At 39.9% G+C, this 12,302-nt stretch overlaps 1 protein-coding gene across 1 annotated transcript; it reads left to right on the top strand.

Moving 5' to 3' along the window:
* Positions 1 to 1,366: 1,366 nt before the first annotated feature.
* Positions 1,367 to 11,763, top strand: LOC118421857 (sushi domain-containing protein 2-like). Its single transcript, XM_035829359.1, has 21 exons — positions 1,367 to 1,509; positions 1,573 to 1,610; positions 1,643 to 1,875; positions 2,291 to 2,428; positions 2,808 to 2,970; positions 3,300 to 3,421; positions 3,548 to 3,677; positions 4,366 to 4,576; positions 4,970 to 5,098; positions 5,387 to 5,494; positions 6,085 to 6,203; positions 6,504 to 6,644; positions 6,935 to 7,090; positions 7,415 to 7,666; positions 8,088 to 8,206; positions 8,593 to 8,719; positions 8,894 to 9,070; positions 10,183 to 10,264; positions 10,541 to 10,681; positions 11,123 to 11,331; positions 11,689 to 11,763. Exons 1-21 carry the CDS (start codon positions 1,367 to 1,369, stop codon positions 11,703 to 11,705), a joined length of 2,955 nt encoding a protein of 984 aa, XP_035685252.1. The 3' UTR covers positions 11,706 to 11,763.
* The last annotated feature ends 539 nt before the right edge of the window (positions 11,764 to 12,302 follow it).

The raw sequence follows: 12,302 nt of genomic DNA, 5'->3' as shown, positions 1-12,302 counted from the left end.
ATAAGACAAATAAAGCCTGGGAAAATAAACTGGATGTTTACCCCCGTGGTTTAGCAGCAATTATTTTTCCTTCTTCTTTTTGTTCTTTAATTTGTGTTCTTCTTTTTGTTTTCTCTTTTTTTCATCCTGGCGCATTAGTTTTGGGGTCTTCGGAGGATGTCATCAATAAAATCAAGTCAGTGAGGCCTAAGCGGGCTTTGATACTTTTCAGGTGCATGTAGCCGCCCACTTTGCCAGTTCCATGCAATTAAGTTACTTTATGTATACAATTCCAAGTAGATACTATCAAAAGTAACGTTCTTTTCATCATTGCCACTGTCCATGAATAGACCACGGAAGACCACATTGATTCTGTCACCTTACAGAGCAGGACTGAGTTTTACGTGAGTTTAAATCACTAAACAATTTTAAATATTCTTACTTCAATTACAATTTTATAACACTTTCTTAACACTATAGATATGACTACCGTACTTTTGGATACACTAATGATGTTGAAGGCTTAACTTTTAAGTTGCAAACGTACATATCGCCTAGTAGACGTAAAATGTCCGCGCATCGATATAAGTAAGATAGGGGAAATAGACTGGGTGTCAATGGTCTTGGAGTACATTTTAGTTGCTAGTTAATCTTTGTGAAGAATAGCAGTATATATATTGGTCCCATAGGGGTCACCAAAAAAACACATACAACAATCATAATTATGTACAATTGATTAAGTATGGGTACAGAGATTTCTTTGCAATGGTGGAGATATAGGACCTACTTCGTTCTGTCGAATTCATATTTACACGTAACGTTTTTAAAGATTGACATTTTTATTTGTATTATCTTTTTTATTTCTCTTGCATAGAGTCCGGTATTCCTGCCACCGCCTGTACTGGTGAGTTGAAGTAACAGAACATGCATATATATATAACATGTGTGATAACATACACACATCATATGTGATAACATATCATAAAATGGAACCTTTCCGATTTATAATCTACATTTAAATCAATGATTATTAGATGGCCGTAATGGACTGACTATCCTCCAAGCAGATGTCGAAGTCGTAACACTCAATTGTAATTGTAACACAAATTAACTTTCATGACAACTCAAGCCTCTAGCTCAGGCTGGTCTTTTCGCAACTTAGGATAGGATATATTGCCGCACTATGTTATACGTTATTGTTGCATATTACCATTTGCGGTAAGTTTGTCATGCTTATTCTTCATTGTAATTCTATTCTTTGTATGTGGTAAAAAGTTAATAACTTAAGTGCACGGCCACATTGTCTTTGTGTAGAAGCAAATATAGAAATGATTTTTTTTGTCAAAAGTGTACCGTCTATCAACAACAACAATTTGTATCACAGGAAATGAGCAGCCTGCTCTATCCATATGGAAGTTCTACGGGTGATACATTCAACGAAAGAAATGATGATGGCGCATCCGACATGATACCCATCTCAGTAGCACTGCCATTCTTCGACCACTTGCACAATTCTCTTTGGGTAACAATGCTTCCCTTAGATTTTAACTTTTAAATATGCTTTAAAGTTCTATTATTTTTTTCTTAATGTAGAAATGCTGTTCTTTGTTTCATGTCAATTGATTTGATGAGTTATTTGCACACTGTTTGTATCTGTTAACAGCTTGTGCAGATCTTGAAGTTGACGGCAGACGTTTGATAGCTCCCTACTGGGCCGACGTTGACACAGAAGAAGGAGGACATGTCATGTACCGTGAGACAACTGACAGTGGTCTTCTTGAACGCGCCACTGTGGACATCACCGCCGCCTTCCCGCAACTGCCTGATTTCCGGGCCACGTGGGTCTTCATTGCGACATGGCACGACGTAGCTTATTATGGAACCAGAAGCCATAAGGTATCAATGCAATTGTATGCAGCAAATGTAAAGTAGACAAATAAGACAAAAATTTGTGATCGATAAATGATTCCGTTATAGTCCTAATATGTAATGAATAATCCATCATATGGCTTCTTCAGTTGTACGTTTTGCTTTAACACTATACAGACGTTTAAATGTCTGAAGTCCACAATGGCATTGTTGACGATATCATTTATAATCGACAGTAAACAAAATGATGATGAAAAGTAACAGAGGCGTTAAAGTAAGATAGATATCTTTTATGCATTTGCTCAGTGCATGGCCACATAGAACATTTTTGGCACTGCTGAACTAACACTGATTATAGCAGCATCTTTTCTACTTTCTATATTATATAACATTCAAAATGTTCCATTATAACTTGATAGCTATTTTAAATCTGTATTTTCAGAGGAACACGTTTCAGGCAGTTCTGGCTTCGAACGGACGGCACAGCTTTGCCATTTTTAACTACGGCGACATCACGTGGACAACCGGTACAGCAAGTGACGGGAATGCTTATACAGGTTTAGGAGGAGTTCCGGCAAAGGTAAGTAAAGTTTAGCTATCAATGAATAATTAATACAATCCAAATATAAAGATAAAGATAAAGAAGTAACGAATACCATTGCACTCATTCCATCTAGGTGTATGTATTTTTCTTAATTATTTCATCTATTTTTCACCAAAGACAAATCTGATAGGAACCGGCAACAGAAATTATAGTACTCTTGTTTTTCCTCTACAAGACCGACTATTCAAATGCAAAGAAATACCAAACACATAATCAAACTAGCATTTAAATACTACGAATAATAATGATAATGTCACAAGGACATGTATCATGAATAAAGTGACATCAAACAACAATAGAATAAAATTGCTTACAATTAAAACCAGTCATGATTGAATATCAATTATCAATTAAGGTTGGATTCAATGCCGGGGATGGTATCCGGTTCTTTTGCACCGATACATCGCAAACCGCTGACATCGTGAACGTCGAGACAACTTCCAACGTCAACATTCCAGGCCGCTGGGTGTTCCGCATCGACAGCGCGACCATCCAAGATGGCGGATGTCATACTGATGGTCGGTATACGTAGTCTTTATATTAAACTTACTACAGTTGACACGTAATTATCCCTATGCCGTTCACACTAAGCTTGTTGTAAATATAACGCTTTAGATCTATAACGAGCCAATACTGCCTCCAAGACAGAAGTATGACGATAAGATAAGTATTCCTAGGCGGTTTGGTGTAAAAAGCATAACATCATGCGTTTGAAATGGTTTCAGAACGTGGCTGTAAGCTGTATGTAAATACATGAAAAATGTATGTAAATACAAACATGTCACTCTTCAGGTACTGATTTGAAGCATAGTATGAAAATAATGACCGCATCACATTTACCACACAGGGCCAGTCACCATCTTCCCATTCTTTGGGACGATGCTGGGTGGAACAGAGGTTTCCATATCCGGGCCCTGCTTTGCCGACCCAAGTGTTGAGATCTGGTGCAAGTTTGGGGACAAGGACCCGGTTCGTATTTTGGTTTTGTTCTTCCGTTGTTCTACTAATTCAATTATGGCATATGCTTCGAATTCTAAGCTTTGGAAATGGCAACATAAAGCACTAAATACTGTTGCCTATCATATCTATCCTCAGGTGCAAGGATGGTTGGACAACACTAAGGCAGTCTGCATTTCACCGTTTCTGTCTGTACCTGGCAGGATTCCGTTACAGCTCTCCGCTGATGGCGGAAATACGTACGAACATGAAGATGTGTTCACATCAGGTGCGTGGGAAGCTTGAACGAACTTCAAAAATTCTAACCCCAAATCTTTTCAACTTTTAACTTAAAGTGGTACACAAAATACATGCAATGTAGGGTTAATAAAACGGCCTGAAGTGCACATGTATACGGATACATGGTTGACGTCGGTTCCTATATAATCAATGAATACACAACAATCTTTATTGACACGACAAAAGTACAGCGACTTTCGTAAGGTCTACATGTATAACAACTACTTACAGTACAACTAAACACACATATATGGATATCTATAGGTATGAATAAATCAACATATAGGGTCTAGCATGTCATTAACACTATTAGTTCTACGGTATAAACATTCGTGGATATATTTGCCTACTTGTACACAGTGAGGGTTATCGCCTCCCAGAATACACGAAGTGCCCAGTGTCTTTTGACAATACTGGACCATAAGCTATGCTCGGTTGCTGTAGCAACAAACATCTGCACATTAAAGAATGATTTATTTCTTCTTTCAACGCTCTGACAGTTCAATTCCATAGCTACAAATTGTGCATTTATTCGTTACTTTTTATACATAAACTGCTGTGCATCGTTTCACATGAAACGCTTTACAGAGCAGAGCCACATTTATGATAGTAAGCCATTTTATGATTATCTTATTATCCTCTGTTCATGTAATTTATTCAATTTTCATGATTTTCAGCTGATCCAGGCCGACTTGTCTCGGTCTTAGAAATCACGGAAAATGCCGACGAGACTATAACTATCGAATGGAATCCAGATAATGTTGAGGGCAATACAGTAAACGTGCACCTACATGGATATGAGGAAGCAACTGGGACCTGGAGCACCGCTGCACAGCTGGCCAGTGGGATTTCCAACACGGGCAGCTACACCGTTTCCACTGCCGATGGGTGGATATCTGTATCTGTGGTGAAAACTGGCGCTCTCTCAGTAACTTCAGGAGGTGGACAGACTAGGTAAATTTCCAAATGCGTAACAAATATAAGGAAACTAGCTAGAAGGTTGTTATAGTCATTTTTGGTCAGGTATAGTGACTATACATTATTTCATTGGCCATACTCTAACTATAACGGACACCACACAATATCGTTTATATCTTATGAAGACCATCTTAATTGCAATATATCTTTCTATGATACTTCCAGTGTGCTGTATGGAGCAATAGGGACATACGTAGCAGTAAAAGCACTAGCATCGACTTTGTGCCAATCGTGGTACAATGAAGATATGCAGCTTCCCGACTTTCTTGAAGAACTGTCCAGGGATTTTCCATGTCCGCGAAGGTTAAACCAAGCCCTGGGGGACACAGGATCCTTTCAGGCAGATCCAGCGTGCTTTGCTGGTTCCCCAAGCCCAACGAACTGCTACTACCACCCCGGAGCTCACCACTGTGTGCGGTCTATCGGACAAACGTAAGTTCAGTGCAGAAAATAGTTTGTCCCAACACTGGTTCGCATGATTTGTAGTAGTAGATTTTGCTGAAAAAAAAATCAAATCTTTATTTCTAATCGGTAGATTTATACAGAAAATCGTCAATAGTGTCTCTTTTCAAGTGATGTTTCCTGTACTAGTACGAGTATTACTTTTAAGTCCACAACTCTAAACTATCGAAAATAAGAAGCTTCAAAATTTTTGATTACCAGATCACATCAGCCAAACATATTTCATCGAATGCTAATTATTCATCCATTGCCTTTAAGGTCCCAGGGTGCTGGTCAGCAGTGCTGCTACAAAACAGACGGCAGCCTACTGCTGGATGGACCAGGAAGGGGAACATCCGACAGGGTGCACACGTCATCAATTCTCGGGTGAGATTGTGCAGGATTTTACTCCATGATATCTGGTTGTATAGTTGTGTTGTAGTACTTTTCCAATCATTTCGTATCTGCAAACTATCTCATCTGTGTATGCAATATTTCTACTTATTAGAATTATCAGATAATTCACCCGTGTATACACTATTCATATATCCATATATCCATCCGTCTGTCTATTCATCTATCTACGCCAATTGTGAAACTTTTTTTATCTTATCTTGCCGGAAAAATTTATCATATTGTATGATTACAATATTATTGTAAATGCGTCTGTCTTTTAATGGAATAAGATGTATTTCAATTGATCTGACATTTAGTTTGTGTCTTATGCCCTTTGTCAGCGCAGCTTCACCTGACATCGGGCCGGCTTCTTTTTACGTTAATATCAAAGTTAATTGATATCAAACAGCTGCTCAAATGTTTATTCGTACTGAATGCTGATTTGCATTTCTTTTTAAGACTTGAAATTTGCAGCAAGCATATTTCGATATTTTTATCGTGCGGCAGACATGCAATCAACAATGTGACTTTATGACATACAATTGTTGATGTTTCGAATTCCATGTTCCAAATTCCAACAGTCATTTTGGGGCTGACGTCTACCCCTGGATCGTTTGCTGCAAGTTGTCCAACAACTGTGACCTATACTTTGAGTTACGGCCAGCCAACGATGGAACTGGCTACGTATTTCCCAGGCCAGGTGACCTGTTATCTTGTACTTGCAATATTAAACGACTCATATACATCATTGCATTGTATTGTCCATTGATTTTATGTAGGTTGTGCATCATCACTTGTAAACACAATGGTATAAAAGTTGTGTGTGTCAGATACGAGAGGTATTTGATACATACATGTTAATCTAGCGATGAACATATTTTGCACAATGACAGCTTTAGATCTTTATAATTTTGGATATGCCGCATTCATTGAGCATGATTCCTCTTTCTGCTATTAACTTAAACCGAATAATACAAACCTTCTATCCACGACCTTGCAGCATGGACGTTTGGTGACCCCCACTTCATCACTTTGGATGGCTTGTCGTACACCTTCAATGGCGCTGGGGAATTCCTGCTGCTAGATGTGAACAACGGAGAATTCCGCTTGCAAGCCCGGATGGAACAGCTAGTGGACGATGGTAAGAATGATTGGCATTATTTCAACAATTGGTTGACCTATTTGCAAAGAAAAAAACTCGGGTTACTGGCTGTTTGTATTTGATGCTAGTACTACCTGATTAATTTGGTGGCAGATGTTTCAATGTTTACAGTAACAAGTAGCATAGGAATGTTCATTATCTGGGAAACTACTAGTAGTTAAACTCTTTACTCTTCAAATTTACCATAAAAGTCATTTTAGATTTCAATGTTATTTCCGATTACGTAATAGAGCGAATGATTAGCTTTTATTTCTGCGTTTGTCTTAAAGGTTCCGCTGTGGATGCCACAATACTCACTTCTTTGGTGATGAAGGAAAATGCATCGGAAGCTGTCCAGGTTCAGCTGAGTGAAGTGCGCACTATGGACATCCTTGTTGACGGCCAGCTGAAGGACTTCCAGGAACTAGCTGTGCAAGAATTTAATGGTACTGTTTAGCAAATCATACTTCTTTATTTCATGAGATAAAGCCAGATGTCATTCCAACTCACCATCGGGCAATATATTAGCTTAGCTACGCAAGATAGCTAAGTTACACAAGTCAAGCAACTGGATATATGTTTCGATAGTGACTGGAACAGTATCTAGAGTTCACTAACCGAAACTCTGAATTGTAAGTGAAATCAGTAATATTATCATCATTTCAATTCTAAAATGGTTAAGTTGAAAACAAAGTGAGGTAAGTTTGCGCCCCAATGCTCAAAGGTACATACATGTGACGATGGACAGTATCGTTTCTTGCTTATTATAGGTTTCGTGGTGACTGCGGAGACTGCTACAGAAGCGCGGGTTTCCTTTAACTCCGGCATCGGCGTGGCAGTGCGCGCTGTGGAGGACATGCTGTCCATCTCCGTTACACTGCCGCTCCACGCGAGAGGCAACACCGCGGGTCTGCTTGGGAAGTGGAATGGAGACCCCACAGATGATCTGACCCGGCCGGACGGCGTTGTTGTCCCCTCCGACAGCAGCACGCAGGACATTCACTACCAGTTTGGATTACCGTGTATGTCTCCTTGTTATTGTGCCATTTTGTTTGCACTTGTTTGATTTTTCCTCCAATTGTGTGTGTTTTAGTTGTTTGGTGTTGTTGTTGTTTTGTATGGAAACCAATGTAAGAGGAGATCGAGATAACAGTAGTTTCGCTAAAATTTTATCATCGCTTATGATGCCAGTGATATTATGCTGCAAATACTAAAGCAGTTAGCTCGTCTCTACTATAGTGATGTAATCAAACATCTCCTTTTTTACGGGTTCGAAAAATGTCGTTCGAACGCCTTCTATCATCTACAGAGTAAGTGATGACATAGGCAGTTTGTGGGCAAAATACCCCCTATGACGAAATCAGTTTGTGTTATTCAAATCCGTCTATGAAACAACGCTGTTGCAGTTCGTTGGTGATTATCCTTTTATTTCATTGTACTCAGGGATGATTAAGGAAGAAGACTCAATCTTCACCTATGCACCAGGAGTAACCTACAGCAGTGTCACTAACGTGGGGTTCACACCCGCGTTTGAACTACCGTCGGTCGAGCCAGAACTTCAGGTACATATCTAATCTTAAACAGCAGGCAAGACTTCTTAGTTTTGTGGAAAACTGATAGAAATTTGGCAAATAATCGAAATGATATGCCATAAGAGTTTTTATTCTGTAAGATTGACCCATTTCAACTGTTTTTCCACCGAGAAAGAACAAAGGATAAGTAATCACTGATAAATATCAAATAATGAACTTGTGACTTCCTTATATGAACCAATGCCCTTGTTGCGTGCATGGTTCTTGAAATTATGATTTCCGTAAAACAATCTTCAGATGTTAACGCACATAGCGTGTCGAGTGGGTGCTAATAGACACTGATTCCCGGTAATAATACTAGATTATGATTATTTGGATCGATGCAATATTTTCAATTTGAATTAATGTTCGGACAGGCTGAAGCTGAGGAGGTGTGTGGCAGTGACAACCAAGCCTGCCTGTTTGACGTGCTGACAACTGGAAGGCTATCGGTTGCAAATGTATCAATCAGCGCCGTCCAGGAGTATACTGAACAGGTGGAAGGTGTGTCCTCCTATTGAAACAATATGTACGCAAGCGACAGGATAGACTTTGGAAATGGTTAGACTTTCTAGGTAGCATCCTCTATGTTTCATCAGTGACACCTTTGGGTTTTCCTACCTGCGGTCGGGCTGGCTTGTGACACGAAATACATCCTATATGTACTTGCTATTTCAGAGTTGCTTAACTGTGGTGAGCTGAGCCCCCCTGATGTTCCCGGAACGCTGACGATCTCCAACTACTCCATCGGTTCGGTTGCCAACTTCGAGTGTGAATACGGGGTCTTGGAAACACCATGGGAACGTGTCTGCCAATCAAATGCCACTTGGAGTGATGCCCCGCCCCCAGTCTGTGGTAAGAGGTTGTCATCTTTCGTACTGCTGAGCCCGCTGAAAAGCGGATTATTACAGCTGCGCAAACAATGGGACGAATGGGGAAAGACGTAGACATGTGCAAAGGACGGGACAAATGAAGTCTGGAGTTGTTATTTACACCTATTTACATATGTACAAAGGACAGGGGACAGCTCAATGCAGCGGAGCCCGTCCCAGCTCAGCTTTGAACTGGGAGAGGGACTCCGCCTCAGCCACACCAGGCTCAAGTTCATTCCACTCTTTGATAGTACGAGGGAAGAACGAGAGCTGGTAATAGTTGTTCTTACTCGCGATGGTCTGCAGCTTAAAAGCATGATTTGTGCGGCGGGAGCATCGAGCTGCTGGAACAAGACAAGAGGTGTGGGGGACAGAGATAGTATTATGCAGGATTTTGAACATGTTAGTCAGTCTGGCCATTTTGCGGCGTTGGGAAAGAGGTTGCCATCCCAATTCTTGGAGCATTGTTGTTACAGAGGCTGTGCGTTGGCATTTGTTAAGAACATACCTGGCAGCTCTACGTTGCACGGCCTCCACTCTGCTCACCTGTTCACCAGTGTGAGGGTCCCATACCGAGGCTATTGTCTTTAGAGGTTATTGGGTTCGAAGCCTTGGCAGGTCCCAATGTTGTACTCTTGTGGAAGGCGCTTTACATTTAATAAACCCAATAATAATAATAATAGTACCTAGATTTGGTTTGGAGACGCCCAGTAGGACACGTCCCGTCCGTGTTTGAGGACAGCCACAATTCAAGCACTCCGGTGTGACAAGGAGCTTTTATTGATACAAAAACTCCTTGGGTGTGAGTGGATCAAGTATTTCAGTCTTACACAGATCGTTCAGAATGTGGCTTTCCGGTTATGAGGAACATAAAAAGAAATATAAAAAAAAAGTGTGAAACAATTGTGCCCTTCAATTGTCCCTCGTATTGTGATGTAGAGTAAAGGATGGGTCTATAACATTTTTATCGTATCCCTAGTGTAACTTTTATTATTTCTCAATACGTTTTTTAAAATATCTGAGGTGTGAAAGCTGTATGGTCTCTTGATGATGAAATGTTGCATGGTTATTCATCGCCGAATATTTTTGTTCCAGTGCTTCCACCTGGAGGGTGTTACGGTCTTCACCCAACCTTCCCGGTTGACAACTTTGCTATCTACGACAACCGCTGTCATTGGTTTGTTTGTTTGTCTGTTTGTTTGTTTGTTTGTTTGTTTGTTTGTTTGAACCTTGACTCAATCATGACAAGCTCAAATCGGCCTGCAGGCCATTTTCATTGAGGTCATGAGGGAGGTAATTGATATAAGAGTCTTTAAAAAAGATACAGATTACACCGAGTGCTAATAAATCTATCAACACATACATGTATCATCACATGTACAAAACCATATGGTAGAGCGAAGGCTCAGAGTTCATAGTCCATGTCATTTTGTTTTGGTCGTTTCTTTTCAAGGTTCTCGAGGACCATCGACAAAAGCAACTACACGGGGGCGGAGCAATTCTGTGATACTCGCGGAGGAAAGCTGGTCACAGTCAAGGACTCGGCAAAGCAGGAGTGGCTTGAAGATTATATCACCAATAACCTGGCAAGAAGGTTTGTTTCTTACCTCTAACATTAGTTCACCTTTATCCGCCGGGTATCCTATATCCGTCGATTTTAAAAACGGATGGTGGTTTCAAATTACAATATCAAAATGTTGCAGTTTAAAACCACTGATCATCGACTTGATATCCCTGAATACAGTAAATGTAGGTCAGCTCAGGAACTAGCGTTGGGTACTTTTATAGCTTCAAATAAACTAAACAAAGCAATGTAATAAAGTATTTTTGCAATATAAGTATAAATTCCACCATCTCATTGAAGTAATAGAAAGATGTGTATTGTAGTTTAAAAAGGAAGATTTTCAATGATGTTTGTGTCATTCATGGATTCAGAATACGTCTACTTTGTACGGATGATAAAGAGTCTTCATCAGTTTTGACTGTAGGAAATGACAGATGGCTACCTTCCGTAATCTTTCATACCTTCACACAGGAACTACTGGATTGGTTTGAAAGACCGCCACACTGAGAAGTCCTTCATGTGGAGTGACGGAACGGCTTTCAACGACGGTGACTACAACAACTGGCACAAACGACCCAAACACCACAAGCTGCGGGACTGCGTCATCATCCACCGTGTCGACAAGGAATGGGCTGTGGTCAACTGCAACAAGAAACGGAACCCTTTCATCTGTGAAATGGGTGAGTGCTTGTAATTTTACCATCATCGGTGGCCATTGTTTGACGTTGTAGAATCAACAGAAAAATATAATACCAGTATTGTTCGAACCAACGTGTTAACCATCAAAATACACGATAGTTTTCCATTCAGCGAGGTTTCATCTACCAAATCTATTTATCACTAGACACTTTTTGGAGGTCAAGTCACTACACCTGAATCTACTCGTGAAGGAACCAGTCTTTATTTATTTTCCTCAAGTTTCTCCGCTCTGTTGCTTCCGTGAAATTTTGTAATGATTAAATCCCAATTGTAACTTTTCTGTGGAATTTTGTAAAGATTAGATCACAATTGTAACTTTTAGGGCCCGTTGTTTTCAGTGAACACCATTGGCTAAGTGACTGCGAGCAGCGCTGATCGGCACTGCTGAGGAGATGTGCTTAGCAACAGAGGAGACAAATATTACAACTCCTTCGAGATAATTTACCTAAGATTTAGTTTAAGTTGAGTATTCATCTCATTTATTACATAATTCCTACTCTTTCTACTTTTTTAAAACGTTGATTACTTGTAGCTAGTGCGCAAATAATGACTATGCTTGAGCTCCTGCAACTCATTCATCAGTACTTAATTAACAATCTGTAACTATTACAGTAACTATTAATTTCTAGAAAACACTTAAACTAGAAAGTAAACAATGCCTTTGTGGCTGACGTGAAAAAAAAATCACTCTCTTTTATTCACCTAATAGCACAAAAAGGATCAGTTATTTGTCAGTTTCACATTGTAAGGTAATCAGATTATGTCTGATGGCTACTGCCGGACTAACATGCAAATGTAGTCATTTCCACCCTTTAGATAGAAACGATAAATTAAAAATGATAAGGTACAGTAGTTATGGGCTTGGGCAAATGGTGCACAAGCTGGACTTGTGAAATGTGGCTCAGGACGATTTTCAAGTCTCCTTTTTTGGTCAATTTACTTTTGTAACATC

This window comes from Branchiostoma floridae, chromosome 8, assembly GCF_000003815.2.
Source record: "Branchiostoma floridae strain S238N-H82 chromosome 8, Bfl_VNyyK, whole genome shotgun sequence".
Lineage (NCBI taxonomy): Eukaryota > Metazoa > Chordata > Leptocardii > Amphioxiformes > Branchiostomatidae > Branchiostoma > Branchiostoma floridae.
This window is presented reverse-complemented; position numbering and strand designations above follow the sequence as displayed.

What these genes read in the sequence shown, in the direction of transcription:
- LOC118421857 (XM_035829359.1), top strand. Translation starts at nt 1,367, where the DNA reads ATGAGCAGCCTGCTCTATCCATATGGAAGTTCTACGGGTGATACATTC. An exon ending in TGGCGGATGTCATACTGATG is followed by an intron (nt 2,971 to 3,299) that starts GTCGGTATACGT and finishes TTTACCACACAG; the next exon opens with GGCCAGTCACCATCTTCCCA. An exon ending in CGGTCGAGCCAGAACTTCAG is followed by an intron (nt 8,207 to 8,592) that starts GTACATATCTAA and finishes ATGTTCGGACAG; the next exon opens with GCTGAAGCTGAGGAGGTGTG.